This window comes from Chiloscyllium plagiosum, unplaced genomic scaffold (assembly GCF_037043375.1).
Source record: "Chiloscyllium plagiosum isolate Xiang-an unplaced genomic scaffold, Cpla_swu_hap1 HiC_scaffold_3, whole genome shotgun sequence".
In the NCBI taxonomy this organism is placed as follows: domain Eukaryota; kingdom Metazoa; phylum Chordata; class Chondrichthyes; order Orectolobiformes; family Hemiscylliidae; genus Chiloscyllium; species Chiloscyllium plagiosum.
Genome location: NW_028270141.1, coordinates 33,852,273 through 33,876,843, shown reverse-complemented (window position 1 = coordinate 33,876,843; position 24,571 = coordinate 33,852,273). Strand labels below are relative to the sequence as shown.

Sequence of the window (24,571 nt, the reverse complement as noted above, 5' to 3'; positions counted from 1 at the left end):
GTTTATCACTACCCTTTGTTTCCTATTAGCCAACCAATTTTCAATCCAATCTAGTACTTTGCCCCCAATACCATGCACCCTAATTTTACTCACTAACCTCCTGTGTGGGACTTTATCAAAAGCTTTCTGAAAGTCCAGGTACACTACATCTACTGGATTTCCCTCGCCCAACTTCATAGTTACATCCTCAAAAAATTCAAGAAGATTAGTCAAGCATGATTTCCCCTTCATAAATCCATGCTGACTCTGTCCTATCCTGTTACTACTATCCAGATGTGCCATAATTTCATCCTTTATAATAGACTCCAGCATCTTTCCCACCACTGAGGTCAGACTAACTGGTCTATAATTACCTGCTTTCTCTCGTCCACCTTTCTTAAAAAGTGGTATAACATTAGCCACCCTCCAATCCTCAGGAACCGACCCTGAATCTATTAAACTCTGGAAAATAATCACCAACGCATCCACGATTTCCCGAGCCACCTCCTTCAGTACCCTGGGATGCAGACCATCAGGCCCCGGAGACTTATCAACCTTCAGACCTAACAGCCTCTCCAACACCAAATCCTGGCAAATATAAATTCCCTTAAGTTCAGGTCCTTCAGCCACTGTTACCTCAGGGAGATTGCTTGTGTCTTCCCAAGTGAACACAGATCTGAAGTACCCATTTAATTCCTCTGCCATTTCTTTGTTCCTAGTAATATATTCCCCTGTTTCTGTCTTCAAGGGCCCAATTTTTGTCCTAACCATTTTTTTCCCTTGCACATACCTAAAAAAGCTTTTACTATCCTCCTTAATATTCTTGGCCAGTTTACCTTCGTACCTCATTTTTCCTCTGCGTATTTCCTTCTTAGTAATCCTCTGTTGCTCTTTAAAAGCTTCCCAGTCCTCAGTTTTCCCACTTATCTTAGCTATGTTATACTTTTTCTCTTTTAACTTTATATGTTTCTTTACTTCCCTCGTCAGCCACGGCCGCCCATGCCTCCTCCTGGGATCTTTCTTCCTTTTAGGAATGAACTGATCCTGCAACGTCTGCATTATACACAGAAATATCCGCCATTGTTCCTCCACGGTCATCCCTGCTAAGGTATTGCACCATTGAACTTTGGCCAGGTCCTCCCTCATAGCTCCATAATTCCCTTTATTCAACAGAAGTAGTGTCACTTCCGACTGTACCCTCTCTCTCTCAAATTGCAGATTGAAGCTTATTGTGTTATGGTCACTACTTCCCAATGGCTCCTTCACTTCGAGGTCTCTGACAGACAGTTAGTACAGTTAATAAGTTTGCAGATGACACCAAAATTGGAGGTATAGTGGACAGCGAAGAGGGTTACCTCAGATTACAACAGGATCTTGACCAGATGGGCCAATGGGCTGAAAAGCCGCAGATGGAGTTTAATTCAGATAAATGCGAGGTGTTGCATTTTCGGAAAGCAAATCTTAGCAGGACTTATACACTTAATGGTAAGGTCCGAGGGAGTGTTGCTGAACAAAGAGACGTTGGAGTGCAGGTTCATAGCTCCTTGAAAGTGGAGTCGCAGGTAGATAGGATAGTGAAGAAGGCATTTGGTATGCTTTCCTTTATTGGTCAGAGTATTGAGTACAGGATTTAGGAGGTCATGTTGCGGTTGTACAGGACATTGGTTAGGCCACTGTTGGAATATTGCATGCAATTCTGGTCTCCTTCCTATCGGAAAGATGTTGTGAAACTTGAAAGGGTTCAGAAAAGATTTACAAGGATCTGCGGCGCACTTACAAGGTAAGTGCAGCGAACACCTTCTTCACCACCCTGTTTACCTGTGATGCCAGTTTCAAAGAACTATGCACTGAGTTCCTTAAAAAGAAATGAGGAGGGCAAAGAGGGACCATGAAACATTTTTGGGATCAAGTATATTAGAGTAAGACGAAGGGAAAGCAAGGGAAAGAATGGCACCTCTTAGAGGTCAAAGGGGCAACCTGTGCATGGAGCCAGTGGGTATGGCTAAGATCTTAAATGAATATTTCTCAACTGCATTGACAGAGGAGAAAGATACTGTAGCCAGGAATTTCAGTTGTGATGTTGAGGTTTTAGAACACATTAAGGTTAATAAGGAAGAAGTATTAGATGTTTTAGCATGGGTACCTGATGAGATGGATCCCAGACTTACCTGGGAGGCAAGAGTGGAGATTGCTGGGGTCCTGGGGACTTGCTAGTCACAGATGAAGTGCCAGATAACTGAAGGATAGCTAATGTGGTTCCTTTCTCCAAGAAGGGTAGCAGGGAAAGGCTAGGTAATTACAGACCAGTTACTCTGACATCTGAGGTCAGGAAATTATTGGAAAACATTCTGAAGGACAGGCTTCATCAATACTTTGAAAGGCAATATGGAACAGGAATAGTCGGCATGGATTTGTTAGTAGGAGATCCTGTCTGACTTATTTAATTGAGTTTTTTGGAACTTTGATTAAATGTATTAATGAGGGCAGTGCAGTTGATGCGGTTTACATGGACTTCAGAAAGGCCTTCCACAAGGTCCCACACTGAAAGTTTGTCCTAATGGTAAGACCCCATGGGATCCAAGGCAACTGGGCAAACAGGATCCAAACTTTCTTACAAATACGGCAAAGAGTAATGGTGGAGGATTGTTTTTGTAATTGAAAGCCTGTCACCACTGATGTATCACAGGAATTGTTACTGGAAGAAACTGGCTACCTGCTTTCCGGAATTGAAATTATTCAAGAAAGGTGATGAAAACTTACGCGGACACTGAGGGACTTCTCCTCTCCTTCACAGGTCAGGATAGCAGACAAGGAAAGCTGATACCCTTCCAAACAAGTATAGCTTTGGACATGCTGGAATCAACCGCTTTCAAAAATGTCAATTGGTTTACTAGAACTTTGAGCACAAGAAGAAAAGCACCAGTGCTCATAGCTTCAATTTCTGAATAAGTGACAACATTTTATCCATGTTCCTATCTTTGGATTGTAATTACCAGCAAAAAAACTGGAGAGTTTAATGGGAGAACGTTGTTATTTGTGTTCATGACCACCATACTCAGATTAGAAAGATTACTTTGTCCAGAAACAACTGATTGAACAGATAAGGTATACGCTCTCAGGTCCCTATTCAACCACTGGATCTTCCTCAGAACTGAGAGAATCAGATGCTTACCGTGGATCCTCAATTATAGGGATTACCATGAAAGGCATTATGAGTTTACCTCCAGTGTTCCCTTGGTAGCTTTAATCTCAATCAAACCGTGAAGTCAAAACTTAATGCATAGGCTGCCCATTTAAAAGCATTTATCATCGGCACAGGTAGAACTAATTAATGGTAATTAACCAGTTGTACATATTAGAAGACTCAAATACTTGGAACTATACTGTACAGAAGCTGTACAGTAGTGACAGCCCCTTGCTTCCACATAGCATCTATTCCTACCTTTGCAAACTGGTTTGGTCTGATTCCAAGAGCCATTCTTCATGCAGCACAGTGTAGAAGATAGAGCTGGCTCCATCTGAAAACCTGGGTTACACTGATACATCACTGTCTTATTATAAGTGAAGTCATTTCCCAGGTGGACACCGTTAGCGATAGCACCAGGGTCACCACAGTCAATCACTAACATTGACCACAAAAAGAAAAAAAAACAAAGTTAACATGCTGCAGAGCATTATTATATTTCCAATACTTTAATTCTGGAGAAGTATAATTTTATGATATTTTTATGCTCGTAGTTTAAATCATTCTTCTCAAATTGTTTGCTGCCCCAAAACTCTTTAAATTGTTTCCATTTGTAATTATATGCTGCAGATGATAATTTTTACATATGAAGATTACAGTCGCAAAAACCTCTACAGTGTGCAGCCAAATTTCCCCTTGTAACTCGCAAGTCTCATACCCAAGAGAGTATGTGCCTGCAGTTGTTGCTACACACCACTCATTTTACTGGCTGTCTTTGCTTTAACTTTGAAATGTTGCTCAGTCTTTCAGACATGAAGGCAGAATGCTAAAACTGAATATACAAAATGGTCTCCAAAAATCACCAAAGTGGACTCGGACATATGAAACTAAACTAAACTGCAATTTCAAATCTCCAAATAATTTCCAAAATAATAATTCACACACCCCTTGTTCCTCTCAAGCGTTTTGCTACACTTGAGGTATAGTATTGGAAAATAAAGATGAACTTGTTAGTATTGCTCACTGAGACTGACCTGAATTTCAGGAGAAAGTGAGGTCTGCAGATGCTGGAGATCAGAGCTGAAAATGTGTTGCTGGAGAAGTGCAGCAGGTCAGGCAGCATCCAGGGAACAAGAGAATCGACGTTTCGGGCACAAGCCCTTCTTCATTCCTGAAGACGGGCTTATGCCCGAAACGTCGATTCTCCTGTTCCCTGGATGCTGCCTGACCTGCTGCGCTTCTCCAGCAAAACATTTTCTGACCTGAATTTCAACCTTGTCTCCTGTCATTTTGCCTTATTCTCCATAATGCTCATTAAATTTTTAATATATCCTTATTCATCTTTATTTGCCTTAATTATGTTTAGGAATTTAGGACATCGAGACATATTCATGATTTTCAAAGCTGTGTTGTAATTAATTTCTTCTTTTGATTATGACTATGTTTTTGATTTGAGGCCTTCATTAACTGGAGTCCTGAATTCTTTCAATAGATTGACAAAGGATTCTCAAAAGAAAGTCTGCAAATGAGGAGACCACTCAAATTCTTCACAATGAAAAGTGAGTTATCAGATAATGTAACAAGAATGTTACCTCATTCTATCTTTAGGCATTTCTTCATATTAAAATATGCGAGAAGAAAGTACATGACAATTACACCCAACAGTACAACCATTTTCTCCACCTTTATCTGTAATTAGCATTGTGGATAAATATTATCTTCTCAATTTACCACTGAAAAGCTCTTTTATCATATCAATGAAAATTCTAACAAATGTTTCTTTTCAGCAAGATTGTCCAATCTGTTCAAACATTATAAAATCATATTGAGTTTCCAAACTAATTCCCTTGCTCCCAAAACAAACCTGACTAAAGTGATTCAGTTACTTACAAGTCATTACAATGTTTTTTATACATTACTTACATAATGGAGATTTCAACTATCATCAAAAATAGATTAAATTTTAATGTACTTTTAAAAAAATAATTCACTCAGAATTACTTTCTTTTTATCAGTCTTATAAGGAAGTAATTTTATTAAGTTTTACTTCAATTTTTAATATGCTAAAGTGTGCTTGATACTGCAGCTTCTACTCATAAAATATAACTTTGTATTGCCACGTATTACCTCAGAGAACAATAAATACTTGAGGCCACAGTTGGTGGTTTTTAGTGTTAGAATGGGCCACGATTAAGTTGTGCTAGGTGAGGTATACCATGGCAAGATGGTAAGTGAACCTATCTCTCGTGTTTCTCAACCACAGTCTTAAACCTCAAGGAAGCATCTGTATATATCAATATGAACATGATCATTTGTATGTTACTTCTAAGTAAAATTATTACAGTTGTATGATATTAACTGGAAAGAGAGCTCCTCCAAAATCTGAATAGAATGACCTACAGTGGTGTACAAACGAGGTGTACTTAAAAAATGGCTGCTTACTCAACCCATTTCATAGGGGATGAGCAAGGTAAAGACAGGGATGCCATTTTCTGGGCTGTGAAAGGATTTATACTCTGCTAAGAGACTTGACACCGGAGTTAAGAGATCAAGCGGTGAGAAGAATTGCCAACAATTGCAATTATCTCTAATAGCATGGTCACTAGGTCAAGTAAGATATATTTATAGTGAAAGAGCAGTAGAGGACACTGAGAAAAGGTTGCAACAAAAGGCGAGTATAATTATTGATGCAAAACCTCAATTAAACAAGGTTTTAATTTAATCATTGAAGGTATTTGCATAATAATTAACTCCAGAACCTCTAAGTGTCTCTTTCAAATTAGAATGCACCATGAGCAGCACATTGTTGGAACTTTGATCAGTGTCCGTCTACAGCTAAGCTGCGGATATTTGTGTATATTAATAGGGGAGGTGGAAAACTCTTGACGCTGCTGTGCCCAAAACAGTGTCAGTCATGACAGCCCACTTACTTGGGCAAGGGCAATTACTCACAGAACACAAATGTCAAATACTGTGGATGATGGAAATCTGGAAGGAAAAGAAAAGTGCTGGAAATATTTGTAAGGTCTGTGAGAGAGCAACAGATTTGACATTGCAGGTCAATAAACTTACACGAGAACTCTAATGAAAGTCAACTGACCTGAACCATGACCTTTTTTCTTTCCACTGAGGCTGCCAGAACTATAGAACATTTCCACATTTTTTGTTTTTAGTTACAGACAATTACTGATAATTCCATGCATGAATTTTTGGAATGGGAAGAACCAGACAGAAAATAATCGTCCCACGTCAAAGCTCAGTTTATTAGATATGAATTAGCCTTTCGTTTAGCCCTGTCAGACTGAAAGAAAGCCTCTTAAGTAACCAAATGATTCAGTGGAATTTAATGTACAATGTATTAGTGCAGTATGTGCAAGATAATAAAATCAGGTCTATCAGATTCTAAATTGCTTCTCACAGTGCTAGATGGAAGGAGCGGGGTGGTTTGAAAACCATCAAAGGATATTTCACTACTGCTTCTGTATTGTAACACTAACCTGTGCAGTCAGGAGTTGATCCAGTCCATGTTCCATTAGCAGTGCAATGCCGGGTAGTTAGACCAGACGTTTTGTAGCCTTCCCAGCAGGCATAAGAAACGGAGCTGGAGAATACTACACCATCATTGTAAACTATCTTCCCATTTTCGGGAGTGCCGGGATTTCCACACGATACAGCTATAAAATAACGAAAGAAATTGGCACATGCTAGCATGGTGTTGTGAACAGTCTGGGCCCTGTATTTACGGAAAAATAAACTGGTATTGGACACAGTCCAGAGAAGGTTCACTCGGTTGATTCTGGGCATGGCGTGTGTCTTATGAGGAGAAGTCATGTCATTTGGGCCTGTACTCATTGGAGTTCAGAAAACTGAGGTGTGACCTTATTGAAACATATAAAATTCAGAGGGGGCTTAATAGGGGAGGTGTCAATAGGTTGCTTACCCATTACAGGAGACTCTAAGACAGAATAAGAGGTTGCATAAGAGGAAGAGATAAGGAGGAATTTCTTCTCTCAGATGGTGGTGAATGTGGAATTCTCTATTGGAGAGGGCTGTAGAAGCTAAGTTTTCGAATATATTCAAGGCTGAAATAAACAGACTTTTAATCAATTAGGGAATCAAAGGTTAAAGGGAAAGTCAGAAAAATGGACTTGAGGATTATCAGATCAAAAATGATCTTATCAAATAATGGAGCAGATTTGATGGGCTGAATGGCGTGTTCCTGCTCCTGTTTGTCATGTCTTCTGAAATGTGGAAAACATCTTCACAGACCAACCACTCGAGCAAATGTGATTTCAAAATTTAGAAAGATATAACTATTTATGCCACACATCTAATGTTAAAAGTAGTGGTTTGATGCAAAACATTTTATGTTATGGAATCAGTGCTTCCTACGCTGCATATGATTAGAGTTTAAATTAGATTACTTACAGTGTGGAAACAGGCCCTTCGGCCCAACAAGTCCACACCGACCCTCCGAAGAGCAACCCACCCGGACTCATTCCCCTACATTTACCCCTTCACCTAACACTACAGGCAATTTAGCATGGCCAATTCACCTAACCTGCACATTTCTGGACTGCGGGAGGAAACTGGAGCACCTGGAGGAAACCCACGCAGACACAGGGAGAACGTGCAAACTCCACACAGACAGTTGCCTGAGGTGGGAATTGAACCCAAGTCTCTGGCACTATGAGGCAGCAGTGCTGACCACTGTGCCACCCTTTCTGCTTTTCTGTTGCTTTGAAGGTTGCAACAATAGTCTTCCAATCTGCTGCTCCATCTGTTTTATTGACCCAGTCTTCTGCATTTAACTCTTCAAGCCTCTGACCTACTTCATTTGATATCTTTCCTTCTCGTGTACTTTCCTCCTTTTCTTAAATAATATTTTGTGGTAGATGAGGATGCTGTTGTAGTGAATGGGGTCAGAATGTTCTCTGTTTACCTCTATTCCTACATTATGTTAATGATCTTCTTCAATCATCATGCAATCCTTTCCGATTAGATGCATTCTCCCTTCATTTTATACAGACTGAACCTTCAACTCTCCTTCTGCTTATTGATGGGGCAATGAATTGATTAATTACAAATTTCCAACACAGCTTCCTTGGGCGGTAATTTTATTGAGGCTGTGTACCACATATTTAACCTGTGTTTCAGATTTAGCCTGGCTGCATGGATATGTGGACCTTGGGAAGCCCAGTGGTTAAAGAGAGCTGAAGTCTGTTTTGGGAAAAAGATAAATGCTTCTATTGTGTTGCCTTTGGGCTAGGAGAAGCTGGAGTGCTTCACACCAGTTCAGGGATTGAACACCTTCCCATAACTCATGCCTTTCCCTTCATATTTCCTCTAATCCCAATAAAACATCCTTGATGGCTGAGGATGACTTCATTTCTTTTCTGTATGAAAATCCTTTCTTTCCATTAACAGTTCTGAATGGTAAATTCAATAAAAGTGATTGCCTGGCTAGACAGATACAGATAAACAAATTCAAGTTATACCAGTAGAAGTCTCCTTCTAACACATCGATCTAGGGAGACAGTACAATCAGAATACAGTCTTACGGACTTCCCCATTTTGTTTTTGCGAAATCTAGACTAATCTAAGACTGCCTTTTCCTCTCACGTCTAGAGAATCACTTCCAACATGACTTACAAATGTCTGTATAAAATGTAGGAAAAACAATAGGCTCTCATTAATTAATCAACTTCTTCAGGTTTGTGATTTCCTTCCCTAAACATGTTTTTATTCTCCCCAAGTTTCAAACATGGCACTTTTTACAGTCTCCCTCCTTCTTTGTTTCTCGGATGACTCTCAATTCCACTTGTCAACTCATTATATCATATGTCTCAAGATTGTAGGCTTCTTTATCCAGCTCGGTCTTTCTTATCTGCTGCAGTAGTAGCAGATAAGGTAACTTATAAAATTCAAGTTTCAGTGTGCTTCATTTCAGTTTCCTCAGTCATTTAATATATTTCTTGGTAAATTTGGTAATAATCTTTACTACGGTTCACCTTATTTATTCTTGAAAAAAGAAATGCTTACCTTCACAAACTGGCTGAATACCTGACCAGGACCCATTTGGTCTGCAGGATCGTTCTGACGAACCTCGGAGAGTATAACCAGCTTCACAGCTAAAACGCAGAAGACTTTTTATCTTGAATTCATTGCCTAGTCTAGAACCATGAGCCGGGATGCCAGGATCACCACATAAACCAGAAGTGTCTCCTGCAGAACATACATACAAAGTTCAATCCGACAGCTTTAGTCTCATTAACAACTTTATATCTTTTTCCAGTTTAAAAGATCCCAATCTTATTGTGCCTTGTTGGTTAATACTTTCAAGTTTCATCAATTATTGAAGGTTAATTTAAATTAAGATTCCAATGCACTCATATACACCATAATTTAGATTATTTGCAGAATTCAGATCAGAAAGCTAACCTAAGGCAAGGAAATAAACATGAAATAGTAGAATACTGAGAGGTGTACATAAAAGTAAAGAACTTGGAGTGATTGCCATAGATCTCTGAGGATGACCAGGCAGATAGTGGCCATGCAGCCATTAAAATAGATTTAAGTTGCTAAAGCATAGAATATAGAAACAGAAAGGTTGTGTTAGAATTGAATTAAGCACAAATGGCCACAGTTGGAGTACTTTGAGGAATTGTGGTCCTGTGCTGTAGATGGGATGTGATTGCATTACAGAATGTACAGAGGAGATTTTCAGGGACACTGCCAGGGTTGGATAATTCCAGTTATTATGAAAGATTTAATAAGCTAGGGTTTTCTTTGGTACAGAGAAGGCTGAGGGGATACTTGATTGAAGTATGTAAAATTATGAGGGGTGCGAAATAGAGTTGGTGGAAAGAATTATTCCCTTACTCGAAGAGTCCCTAACTGGGAGTTAGTGTTGAGGGGCATGGATTTGAAGCAATAGGTAGGTGGTTTGCGAGAGCAAGGCTTTTCACCTCAAAGATTATGGGGATGTTAAAACTCTTTTTCTGCAAAGCTGAAGTCACAAACCATCATATTATTTGAAAAGTAACTGAATTCGTACATGAGTGCAAGAACCAATGAAGCTACAGACCAACAACCAGGAAGTGGGATGAGACCAGTTGCCTATTATCAGCCTGCACAGACATGATAGTCTCTTTTTGTGTTGTGTTTTCAACCATTCCAAAGGCTGAAATGCTGGCATGACAATGCAGAAGATGCTCTATGAATAGTGGACCATATGAAATATTTGGACAACTTTCACTTAAGAATACTAAACATCACATTTTTTTTCTGCAATGAATGGAAGAAAGCAACCATAACAACACTGTGAGAAAAAAAGGAACTACAGACTAGTTGGGTTCCCATCAATAGTAGGCAAAGTGCTCAAACCTATTATAAGCCATTTGGTTATAGGGCATGTGGAAAATCATAACATAATTAAACAGAGTCACTTTGGATTTGTGAAAAGAAAATCATGTTTAACATGTTACTGCCCTCTGATGTATCACAAAAAAAGAAGTTCAAGACAGGAGTTGGAATGGAAAACTTTGATGTGTTGCCCAATTATGTTGTCAGCGAGTATATGAAAGTGGGAACTGGCTGTAGACTGCAGTGATCCATGGCAATCAACATCCATGACAGAGTTTACTGCAGCCTTCCAGAATGGACTATGCAAGAGAGCAAGAGGCTAGTAATATTGAGTCATGGAATCATACAGCACGAAACAAACCTTTCGGTCCAATTCGTCCATGCCAACCAGATATCCTCTCCTGATGTAGTCCAATTAGCCAGCATTTGGCCCATATCCTTCTAAACTCTTTCTATTCATATACTTATCCAGATGCCTTTAAAATGTTGCAAGTGTACCTGCTTCCACCAATTCCTCTGGAAGCTTGCTCCATACATGCAACACCCTCTACATAATAAAGTTACCCCACTAGTCCCTTTCAAATCTTTCCCCTCTCACCAAAAACATAGGCCCTCTAGTTTTGGACAAGGAATAAGACTTTGACGATTCACCCTATCCTTGCTCCTCATGATTTTATAAACCTCTGTAAAGTCACCCTTCAGCCTCTGATGCTGCAGGGACAAAAGCCCCAGGCTATTCAGACTCTCCTTCGAGCTCAAACTCTCCAATCCCAGCAACATCCTTGTAAATCTTTTCTGAACCCTTTCAAGTTCAACAACATCTTTCCTATAGCAGGGAGAACAGAATTGAATGCAGTATTCGAAAAGAAGCCAACTCCCAACTCCTATAATCAACGCACTGACCAAAGAAGGCAAACATGTCAAACACCTTCTTCATCAATGAGCATACACCTGACCAAATGGTCAATCAAAAGATGTTTGAATCAATCCATTTAAACACCAGTTTTACACTATTTTCATTCATCAATCGTGTCACACAAGGCTCATTACATTACTCCTGAAAGCTGAGCACGAACATGAATCAGACTGTTACGTTATTCAAGTGAAAGTGTCAATCAGCCCAACCAGCAAGTTCCTCAAGGAACTTAAGAGGCCATTGACTGGAATTACACGTGTCAGGCATCAATCCCCCTACTTCCCAACTACAAATCCCTCTGCCTATGTTTTCCAAATGGAGAGACATGGATCTATCTTGGGGATCTGGGACTATGCCCAACATTAAAGAGCCTCCATTTCTCACACCTCCACCTCCTCCATGATTTTCGCTTCCCCGGTCCCCAACGCCTTATCTTCACCATGGACATCCAGTCCCTATACGCCTCCATTCCCCATCACGAAGGTCTCAAAGCCCTCTGCTTCTTCCTTTCCCGCCGTACCAACTAGTACCCTTCCAGTGACACCCTCCTTCGACTGACTGAACTGGTTCTCACTCTGAACAACTTCTCTTTCCAATCCTCCCACTTCCTCCAAACCAAAGGAGTAGCCATGGGCACCCGCATGGGCCCCAGCTATGCCTGCCTCTTCGTCGGATATTGTGGAACAGTCCATCTTCCGCAGCTACACTGGCACCACCTCCCACCTTTTCCTCTGCTACATCGATGACTGTATCGGCGCTACCTCGTGCTCCCACGAGGAGGTTGAACAGTTCATCCACGTTATTAACACCTTCCACCCCGACCTCAAATTTACCTGAACCGTCTCAGACTCCTCCCTCCCCTTCCTAGACCTCTCCATTTCTATCTCGGGTGACCAACTGAACACGGACATTTACTATAAACCGACCGACTCCCACAGCTACCTAGATTACACCTCCTCCCACCCTGCTCCCTATAAAAACGCCATCCCATATTCCCAATTCCTTCGCCTCTGCCGCATCTGCTCCCAGGCGGACCAATTCCAATACCGAACAACCCAGATGGCCTCCTTCTTCAAAGACCGCAATTTCCCCTCAGACATGGTTGACGATGCTCTCCACCGCATCTCCTCCACTTCCTGCTCCTCCGCCCTTGAACCCCGCCCCTCCAATCACCACCAGGACAGAACCCCACTGGTCCTCACCTACCGCCCCACCAACCTCCAGATACATCGTATCATCCTTCGTCATTTCCGCCACCTCCAAACAGACCCCACCACCAAGGATATATTTCCCTCCCCTCCCTCATCAGCATTCCAGAAAGACCACTCCCTCCGCGACTCCCTCGTCAGGTCCACACCCCCCACCAACCCAACCTCCACTCCCGGCACCTTCCCCTGCAACCGCAAGAATTGCAAAACTTGTGCCCACACCTCCCCCCTCACTTCCCTCCAAGGCCCCAAGGGATCCTTCCATATCCATCACAAATTCACCTACACCTCCACACACATCATTTACTGCATCCGCTGCACCCGATGTGGTCTCCTCTACACTGTGGAGTCAGGCCGCCTACTTGCGGAACATTTCAGAGAACACCTCTGGGACACCCGCACCAACCAACCCAACCACCCCGTGGCTGAACACTTTAACTCCCCCTCCCACTCCGCCAAGGACATGCAGGTCCTTGGCCTCCTCCATCGCCAGACCATGGCAACACGATGCCTGGAGGAAGAGCACCTCATCTTCCGCCTAGGAACCCTCCAACCACAAGGGATGAATGCAGATTTCTCCAGTTTCCTCATTTCCCCTCCCCCCACCTTATCTCAGTCCCAACCCTTGGACTCAGCACCGCCTTCTTGACCTGCAATCTTCTTCACGACCTCTCCGCCCCCACCCCCTCTCCGGCCTATCACCCTCACCTTAACCTCCTTCCACCTATCACATTCCCAACGCCCCTCCCCCAAGTCCCTCCTCCCTACCTTTTATCTTAACCTACTTGGCACACCTTCCTCATTCCTGAAGAAGGGCTTATGCCCGAAACGTCGATTCTCGTGCTCCTTGGATGCTGCCTGACCTGCTGTGCTTTTCCAGCAACACATTTTTCAGCTCTGATCTCCAGCACCTGCAGTCCTCACTTTCTCCTTATGCTCTCTTTACCCTCATTGCCTATATTTAACATGGAACCCCGGGACCACATTCAATAGGGAACTGTACCTCTCCATCCAAACAAATCCACAGATTTCTAAAGTTCTCTGAACAGGTCTAATCAGTACACAAGTTTTACACTTAAAAGCTGGCAAAACAGGTCTGACTGGGGGCAGCAGATGGTCTAAATCACAGAAGAGTTACTGCACAGAAAGAGCCTATTTGTCCCTCCATGCGTGCACTAACTGGGTAAATGAGTATCATGAGTTAGTTCCAATCTCCTATTTCTTTCCCATACCTTTGAACAATAATAATCTAATGACCTCATTTGAATTAGTCTCCACCACACTTCTCGGCAGTGCATTCCATACCCCACTGACTCGCTGAGTGAAAAGATTTTTCTCATATCACCCATGCTTCTCTGGCACATCACTTTAAAGCTTTGCCTTCTCATTCTTGTTCCTTATATGAGCAGGAACAGTTTCTCCCTTTTTATTCTATCTAACCCACTCATGATTTGTGAAACCTCTATCAGTTCTCCTGTTAGCATTCTTCTTGTAGCTTTCCTTTGTGACTGTATTTTTAAACTTTCTTCCTGTTGATGCTGCTTCCACGTCAGAAGCCATCAGGTCACATGGACCAACATTTATTTTACTATTCAGGAAAATTACAACTGATTCCTTTGCAAAGAAATGAAGCAAACTCTTTGGAAAAATAATTTTCAACTAATCATTTTCAAATATTCTTGAAATCAATTACATTTCCACAGACATTTTAAAGAAATTACAAATTGTCCTTCCTGAACTGCTTCTCGGTCAAAGCTCATCATAACAGACGGTTTGGCTTGACTAACTTTCATCCAGCTATTTTGATTATTTTTCTCCTTTAAGCAAATCTCTTTAAGCGATGCAATTTATCCATTAAATGTTATTTCTTACATGATTCATGTGCTCTAATTTTAAGTCAGTTTGTTATTTAAGTGCATTTGGTAGCTGAAAGCTTTAGACTGAGGAATCATTGAGATTTTGCTTGCGGGAGGATCCTAGCTAATCACTTGCTGCCTGGTTTGCAGTAGAGAGATCTGTAAGTACAGAAATCTTCGTCATTGTTAAAGCATAAATTAGACATCCCCTTCCAGTGGTTGCACATGCTCAGCTGTTGCTGTAGGCGTCCTGCTCTTGTACCAGCTGTGTTGCAAGCGCATCTCAGGGTGGGCAATGGCCTAGAGGTATTATCAGCTCAAAGACTCAGATAATGTTCTGGGTTGATTCCTGTCATGGCAAATGGTTGAATTTGAATTCAATAACAATCTGGAAATAGAGTCTAATGATGCCCATGAAACCATTGTCAATTGTCAGTAAAAGCGCATCTGGTTCACCACTGTCCTTCAGGGAAGGAAACTGCTATCCTTATCTGGCCTAGTCTACATTGGACTCCAGACCCATAGCAATGTGATTGACTCCTAACTGCCTTCTGGGCAATTAGAGATAGGCAATAAATACTGGTCCAGGCATTGATATCCATATCGTATGAATGAATTAAAAACAAGAAAGTTCTGCATTGAACTGGTTGGTGAAGTGAGACAATAAACTACTCACCTAATACATCCGCACCAGAACCTTTAGAAAAATAGTTTGGAATCGTTCTTTGTAAACAAAAATTGAACAATGGAATAGGTCTTAATTATTGCCAAACAAAATTCTCTACCATTGACAAGTAACTTATTCCTTCAGATTTTAGCTCTCAGTGCAGATCAAACATATTTGGTCTCCCTCACTGAACCTCGTTTTTCTTCTGTTTTTTCTACCAAACTTGACATGAAATTAAATATTCTGACACTTCCTATTTCAGACATTTCACTGTTGATGAACAATTGCTCATTCTGATTTACTGAGGGGATACACAGCTGGTTTGCCCTGTCCATGCAAATCCCAGATCCCCAGCATATAGTGCTGAAACTTTTGGTTCTCAAATTTACATTAAGTTCTCAACCACAAGCCCATTGAATGTCATTTGTTGCCGTTTGCAAAATCCAGCCCCTTAAGGTTAATGAAGAGGCAGAATCTGCAGTCAGGCAAGATGAAACAAGCTCTAAGTGACTGTCAGAAGTGAAGGAGCAAGAGTCTTTATGACATTATCATTAATTCAACAAAACATGATTTACGTCTGAGATGAAGTGCACAATATTAAGAGGATGGTAGTCAATGGTTTAGTCTTTTGTTAATGTGAATTATATTGAAGTATCCATGCATATATTACCGTGGCATGTTGAACTCCTGCATTAACAATAGTGGGATGTCATTACACTTACTTAATGAATTGCAATGTGAGATTCTATTCTATGTGTTAAATTTCTCTCTGGTACTGTTCTGAACCAGAGATTGAAGATCATACATTTGAGTGTGCTTACTTAGCTCATCTTAGCAAGAACATAAGAAACATAGGAGTAGGCTATTTGACCCTTCAAGCCCTCTCCACTATTCAATATCATTCTCATATCCCTTAACTGACTCAATTCCTGAATTTCTATTGATTTCTGAGTCAAATCTACTCAGAAAATTAGACTTCATAACTTTCAAAAGAGAATTCCAAAGATTCACAAACTTTCAAATGAAGTAATTTCTCATCTCAATCCTAAATGGATGGTTATTTATATTGAAGGTCCAACCCTGTGCTCTCAATTCCTCACTTGTGGAAGTAATTTTCTCACTGTCTATCCTGTCAATTTCCTTATGAATTTTATATATTGCAATCAGAGCAATTCTCATTCTACTAAACTATAGGCATTGTCTTCTAGGTGTCTCCTCATTAGGAAAAAAAAACACACCACAAACAATTATATTGAAACTTAGTTGTACAGCCTATGGGGTAAGTATGCCTTTAATTAAGTAAGGAAACCAAAACTGTACATGGTACTCCAGATATAATGTCTCCAATGCCCTGTTTATTTCAACATTGAGGACTGCACACAACTAAAGTTGGCCTTGGCAAAAAAGAGAGAAAAAAACCCTTTTTTTTTTGTCCTTATGAATATGTTTTAACATCTGTTGGAAAGTGAGATAGGTAACCAAGACAGGTTAGAACAATGACATCAGGATGCAATATTACTTAGAGGACTACCTTGAAAAAAAGATTTGTATTTATTTGACACCCTGCAAATCCTCAGGCCATCCCAAATCAATCTGCAGTCAATAAAGCATTTCTAAAGAATATTTAGCAAATGAAGGAAATGCTTGACTCAATTTGTACATAGCATGTTCTGATAGACAACAATGTTCTGTTTATACTTGCACAAAAATTTGAACATTTGAGTCTCATTTTGGGCAAGAAAACCGTGGGACCTTAATGTGGAAAATGTTTTTAAGAGGCCCATTTTCAACTAAAAGATAGTGGAGGAATGCCACCTCTGAGAGGAATGGATACTTTATCAGTATTTTCAACATTTACACATATATTTATGAGCAGATCTAAACCATGGTGAGGAAGTGGTGCTACCGGCTATGGTTTCAATGGTGATTGGCAATCAGGAGAAAGGAAAGGGAAGGGAACAATGTGCCATTGGGTCATGTCGTGTTGTTGGCTTCCAGCTTTTGACCATTGGATGGAGTCAGTATTCACAAGTACTGTTTCAATGATTCACAAATTATAGTGAATGAAAGATTAGGATATTTTGTTAAAAAGCGAGGGATCAGCTTTCACATGGGATCAATCGTTACTTGAGCATATACAGTAATAATGGTCATATCTCTTTTAAGAGGCTTGATTGACAGATAAATTTTGATCAGGAGCAGTTGATCTTCATTGAATTTGTATCGTACGATTTTGTACATCCACTTTAAAGGAGGTAGGATTGTTGATTTAACATTTTAGGCACAATGACAGTGCAGCATTCACACATTGTAGCTCTAAAGCATCAGCCTAGATTTGTGTGTTCAAATCTCTTAAGTGGGACTTGAACATTCAACCTTTTGTCTCAAAGCCAAGAGTGCTACCAATGGAAGCACAACTGATACTGTGAAATAACATTTCGGAGACACTAAATGCTAGGCTTAGGCATTAAGAATTATCACTTGGGAAATATATCAAATAGCTGGAATGTTTTTGGAATTATCCTGATATGAGAAATTGCAATGCAATGCTCTGAGAGATTTGAATGTCTGCATGTACTACATATTGCACTGCAGCTAAACAATAAGTATAGAGCCAAAGAGTTAGACAGCACGGTCCAACTCATCCATGCTGACCAGATATCCTAAACAGATCTAGTCCCATTGCCAGCATTTGGCCCATATCCCTCTAAATTCATCCTATTCATATACCCATCCATATGCCTTTTAAATGTTGTAATTGCAACAGCCTCCACCACCTCATTCCACACATGCACCATCTTCTACATGAGAAAATTGTCTCTCAGGTTCCTTTCAAATCTTTCCCCTCTCACCTGAAATCTATGCCCACTGCTTTTGGCCTCCCCTACCCTGGGGAAAAGATCTTGGCTATTCACCCTATCCAGGCCTCTCATGATTTTGAAAACCTCTGTAAGGTCACCCCTCAGCCTCCGATCCTCCAGAGAAAAAAGGCTTAGCTTATCCAGACTCTCCCTATAGCTTAAACCATCCAATACCAGCAGCATCCTTGTAAATCTTTTCTGAACCCTTTAATTTTAACAGGAAATTTCCCGTAGCAAGGAGACCAGAATTGAACATTGTATTCTAAAAGTGGCCTAACTGATGTCCTACACAGCTGCAACCTGTCATCTCAACTCCTATACTTAATGCACTGACTAATTCAAAGTTTGTGAGAAGATATGTAGCTCGGGTGCTCGTTGCTGTGGTTCTGTTCGCCAAGCTGGAAGTTTTTGTTGCAAACGTTTCGTCCCCTGTCTAAGTGACATCCTCAGTGCTTGGGAGCCTCCTGTGAAGCGCTTCTGTGGTGTTTCCTCCGGCATTTATAGTGGCCTGTCCCTGCCGCTTCCGGTTGTCAGTTTCAGCTGTCCGCTGGAGTGGCTGGTATATTGGGTCCAGGTCGATGTGTTTGTTGATGGAGTTTGTGGATGAGTGCCATGCTTCTCGGAATTCCCTGGCTGTTCTTTGTTTCGCTTGCCTTTTAATGGTAGTGTTGTCCCAGTCAAATTCATGTTGTTTGTCGTCTGCGCGTGTGGCTACTAGGGATAGCTGGTCGTGTCGTTTCGTGGCTAGTTGATGTTCATGGATGTGGATCGTTAGCTGTCTTCCTGTTTGTCCTATATAGTGTTTTGTGCAGTCCTTGCATGGGATTTTGTACACTACATTAGTTTTGCTCATGCTGGGTATCGGGTCCTTCGTTCTGGTGAGTTGTTGTCTGAGAGTGTCCAGATTCTATGGACTACCTAAAGTGCACAAACCAGACATCCCACTCAGACCCATAGTATCACTACCAGGGACACCATCACACAAACTGGCTAAAGAACTACAGCAGAAACTGAAACACCTGATCAGCGGATCCAGACACTCTATACAATCAACACAGGAATTCTTGGACATCATCAGAAATATACACATAGACAAGGAAGAAACCATGGTCTCATTCGACGTAACGGCACTGTTCACCTCTATTGACAAAGCCCTAGCCAGAGAAACAATAGCCAACCTGCTGAACAGACATAACAGACAACAGGACGTTGAACCCATCAACAAAGATGCCATACTTAAACTACTGGACTTGTGCCTCACAACACACTTCACATTCAACAACCAGATATACGAACAAATCAACGGAACACCCATGGGCTCACCGATCTCGGGACTCATAGCAGAAGCAGTAATGCAAAGGTTAGAACAAATAGTCTTACCACAAATTCAACCCAAACTCTGGGTCAGACACATTGATGACACCTTTGTAATCATTAAAATCACGGATCTAGAGAAAACACACCGGATCATCAACTCCACACTCACAGGACTCCGATTCACGAGAGAGGAAGAAAAGGACAACCAACTCCCATTTCTAGGCGTGAGGGTACAGAGAACACCAAACGGAGAATTCACCACTAAGGTACACAGGAAAGCCACACACACAGACCAAGTCCTGAACTATGAAAGCAACCACCCCAATACACACAAACAAAGTTGCATCAAGACACTATTCAAAAGGGCCACAACACACTGCAGCACACCAGAACTGCAAAAAGAGGAAGAGGAACACCTATACAAGGTATTCGCCAAAAACGGATATCCTCGCAATTTCATCAGCAGATGCCTAAGGGAAAGACAACGGAACGAGGACATGCCGCAACCCAAAGGACTAGCCACACTACCATACATCAAGAACATCTCTGAAATGACAGCCAGACTACTGCGATCACTAGGACTTATAACAGCACACAAACCAACAGCCACTCTCAGACAACAACTCACCAGAACAAAGGACCCGATACCCAGCATGAGCAAAACTAATGTAGTGTACAAAATCCCATGCAAGGACTGCACAAAACACTATATAGGACAAACAGGAAGACAGCTAACGATCCGCATCCACGAACATCAACTAGCCACGAAACAAGACGACCAGCTATCCCTAGTAGCCACACACGCAGACGACAAACAACATGAATTTGACTGGGACAACACTACCATTATAGGGCAAGCGAAACAAAGAACAGCCAGGGAATTCCTAGAAGCATGGCACTCATCCACAAACTCCATCAACAAACACATCGACCTGGACCCAATATACCGGCCACTCCAGCGGACAGCTGAAACTGACAACCGGAAGCGGCAGGGACAGGCCACTATAAATGCCGGAGGAAACACCACAGAAGCGCTTCACAGGAGGCTCCCAAGCACTGAGGATGTCACCTGGACAGGGGACGAAACGTTTGCAACAAAAACTTCCAGCTCGGCGAACAGAACCACAGCACTGACTAATAAATGCAAGCATGCCAAATACCTTCTTCACCACCCAGTCTACCCAGTACGACACCACTTTCACAGAACTATGTTTGACAATATTCTCCAAGCCCCTAGTGTATAAATCCTACTCTGGCTTGCCTTACAAAATGTCTTACCTCACATTTATCTAAATTAAACTCCATCTGCACACATTCTTCACTCTGTTATACCACCAATTTTGATGTCATCTACAAACTTACTGACCATACCTCAAATATTCACATCCAAATCATTCATATAAATGATGAAAAACAATGGGCCCAGCTCCAATCCTTGTGGCACACCTCTGTCTCCTACTTTCATGCTAATTTTGTATCCAATTGGCTAGCTCCCCCTGGATTTTATGTGATCTAACCTTGCTCACTAGTCTCCTGTGTGAAACCTTGTTGAACACCTTGCTGAAGTCCATATAGACCTCATTTACCACTCTGCCTTTACTAATCTTTGTCACCTCTTCAAAAAACTCAATCAAATGAAACATGATTTCCCATACACAAAACCATGTTGACTACCCCAATCACTCCTTGCCTTTCCAAATGCACATAAATCCTGTCCCTCAGAATCCCCTCCAACAACCTACCCATCACTGACATCAGGCTGACTGGTCTATACTCCCTGGCTTTACCTTAGTATCATTCTTAAATAATGGCACCACATTAGCCACCCTCCAGTCTTCTGGCACTCACCTGTGGCTGTCGATGATACCAATACCTCAGCAAGGGGCCCTAAAATCATCAGGTCCCGGGGATTTATTTACCTTTATGCGTTTTAATATCTCCAGCACTACTTCTTCTGTAATAAGGACACTTTTCAAGACATCACTATTTATTTCCCCAAGTTCCCTCGCTTCAATGTTCTTCACTACAGTAAGTACTGATGTGAAATATCTGTTTAGTATCTCACCCATGTACTGTGGTTGCACATGTAGACAGCCTCGTTGATCTTTAAGGGGTTCCATTCTGTCCTGAGTTACTCTTTTGCCCTTAATGTATTTGCAAAATTGCTTTGGTTTCTCCTTAAGTCTACTTGAAGGGCAATGTGAAAATGGTGATTTTCTAATTTAGCTCTGTTAGCAGAACTGCATAATGATGATGCACACAACTAGAGCTAAACTGTGGAAAATGCATAACTAGTCTGTCAGGAATTTGTGCGATTGGATCATGGCAATCCTGGGAGCTGACATTCTAGAAACTTCAGAGGAAATTAAGCAATTTGCAAATCATCATGCCGCAGAAGTCAATTATCCATTCAGCAATTAAAAACTAAATGTTTAGCAGAAACATAGATACCTTCACACAAGGTGACGTTATGGCAATGAGTTGCTTGCAATAAAGATTTGAGGTTGTAGTTAGCATTAGATTGATGAGTTAACAGATAGTAATCAAACTGGATTGAGTAGAAATAGCAGCTTGAAGGAGATAAACCCCTGAAATGCACACAAAAGTCATAATATGTGATTAACCCATGCCTCTCACTGTGCTGTCAGCAGCACCATAAATTAGTGCATTATACATGATCGCAATATGCAGCCAGCACAACCTATGCTACTTGTCTGCTGTGTTCATGCACAGCAGGTTTGATATCGTGAGTGGCTTGTGTGGCTTAAAGACTGTGTTCACCTTTTAAAAGGGGAGGTATCTTATGACTCTTTCTGCGACAGTTGTTAGTTTAACTCTGAATCTGTCCTGTGATACATTATGGAATGGTGGCATACTTAAAAAGCTGCACCAAGGTTTTTAGACACAGCACCAGACGGCTTGGTGTAAGATATGGAGAAGAGAAAAGACATTCTGCATTTGTAAGTCAAACAGGAGGATATTTGAGAGGCTTTGGAAAAGGGCAACAATGGCAATCAATATCAGGAGTATAGAAAAAGGTTGAAACACAAGAAAATGTTTCATTATCCAGCACAAGCTGTGAAGATAAGTAAGTTCAATCTTCAAAATTGTACACCCTGCCAACTGCACCATTAGCCTCAGTACCCTAACTGTGGATTTATCCACTGCTTAAATCATGATTTTACACTTGCCAACAATCCTAGCAATCAATATTCAAGCTTTCAATGAAGTTTGTCTACCTCACTCTCATCACTGTTGCAAGTCTCACACTCAAATCTCACAGCTTACTCGCACAATGATGACCATTCAATCATAACAAACATATTGCATTGGCATTCTTTACTCTTTCTGATAGATGAAGGTAGAGTATTATAGCAGAAAGGAAAGAGCCACAGGAGAATAAACTTGCCAGCATGTCTTAATCCTACACAGAAATTAACCATCATGCTAAGGGGCACTGCTCAGGTCATGGCTGCAGGTGAGGCTGAAGGCACTCAAAGGTGGCTTAACTACATGCCAAATCTTCTTTCTTTCATCCCATTTTGCCCTCAATCCAAAATATCTCCTGACTCACAAGTGCAAACTGTGTAAACTCAAATTTCTTACATTTGTCTCTCCACTTGTCACAATTCATACTAAAGAATTGGAATCTTTCCAATCAGAGGAAGAACACACTGGGGATGAAGAACCATCATCAATTAGATTACATTAAATTCCCTACAGTGTTGAAACAGGACTTTCAGCCCAACAAGTCCACAGTGACCCATTTCCTTCTGACTAAGGCACTTAACACTATGGGCAATTTAGCATGGCTAATTCACCTGGCCTGCAAATCTTTGGATTGTGGGAGGAAACCAGAGCACCCAGAGGAAACCTACTCAGACACCAGGAGAATGTGCAAACTCCACACAGATTCTCAAGGCTGGACTTGAACCTGCGTCCTGGCACTGTGAGGCAGCAGTGCTAACCACTGAGCCACCGTGCCACCTGCTGACCTTACATTCAAAGCCCTTGGCACAGAGATTGACAATACGCGTACTTGAGGATAATCATTCTCCAACTCGTTTCTGCGCATCCCTTGCAGTCTTTCCAGAGGATCCACAAAATAATGTGAAATAAGAGCCAAGGGAGAACAAGGTGCTGATCAGACGTGCAATGCAGTATGAGCTGTCTGATCGAGGAAAGTGATGTGCAAGGATAAACAAGTTCTACAGTGAGAATCAGACTTATCTATCTGACTGTTATCTGTATATAAGAACCAGCCTCCTTACCAACCTGATTTAAAAAGTCTTAAATATAATAAGACATTATGACTATTAAGCAATATTACAAATAATGTGTGTATGTTGTTACATGCATCTTGCCTGTTAATGTCACATTCAGCTATTATTGTGATTAATGAGCAAATGCAAATTCCTGGAGACAATTAGCCCATCACTTAGCTATAGAGGGGGCACTCCTCAGTAATGTGCAGTGTGTTTTGTGCCTCTGCACATGCATTAAGGGTTCACACTAACGCCCCAACAGTGGAGGTTGGACAAGAGTCCTGGTTTGGCCTGAACATGTTTAACAGGGAGACTCTGATCATGAGGGTTGAAAACAATTGAAAGCAGTTTTGATAACCAAAATTTGATATGATTTGAAGAAATGTCTGAGACGTAACTGAATGAGACACTGTGTGTTGGATATGTTAATTAAGAGTTAATTTAGTTTGAAGTGGTTGTGTAAATATGGGGAGCTCATAATCAGCAAAGTGTTTGTTTAATGAAGTGCGTCGACTGAAATAAAATTCTCACAAAAAAGTGTGGGCTTAAATTCCATTTAAATGCCATTATCTTTTAGAGTGTAACACTGGTTGCAGAAGATGGGTGCATCAAAATGTAAAGTTTTGGAGGATATGATTCCTCTGCTCCTATTTTCTGAAAATGAGCCTTATGATGAGTTGAAGAATGAAGTAATCACGTATATCTGGGTGACTTCTTCATAAAAGATGAAGCCAAGTTTAGCCATCAGACTTTTGTCACCATACAAAGAGCTTTCGTTCAGTTTTGGAGACTGATGATTTGAACACAGATGAAGGTTTGGACAGACTGTTAATTTGTGTGGATAAAATTAATCAAGAAAGATGATCTACTGACTGCTTATGGTCAAATTTTGTCAAATTTAGAAAGACAGGATAATACTATGGACGAGTACGTAATAAAATTTACTAACCGTA

At 41.1% G+C, this 24,571-nt stretch overlaps 1 protein-coding gene across 4 annotated transcripts in view; it reads right to left on the bottom strand.

Annotated features, from left to right (window-relative positions):
- LOC122548600 (CUB and sushi domain-containing protein 1-like) overlaps positions 1 to 24,571 on the bottom strand; it is a 2,407,075-nt gene that overhangs the window by 65,170 nt on the left and 2,317,334 nt on the right. For all 4 annotated transcript variants that reach the window (XM_087978377.1, XM_087978362.1, XM_087978369.1 and 1 more), the window contains 3 exons: positions 9,206 to 9,388; positions 6,661 to 6,837; positions 3,422 to 3,601 (listed from right to left, as the gene is read on the bottom strand). In XM_087978377.1, coding sequence (XP_087834503.1) covers positions 3,422 to 3,601; positions 6,661 to 6,837; positions 9,206 to 9,388 — 540 coding nt within the window. The remainder of the gene's footprint in view (positions 1 to 3,421; positions 3,602 to 6,660; positions 6,838 to 9,205; positions 9,389 to 24,571) is intronic.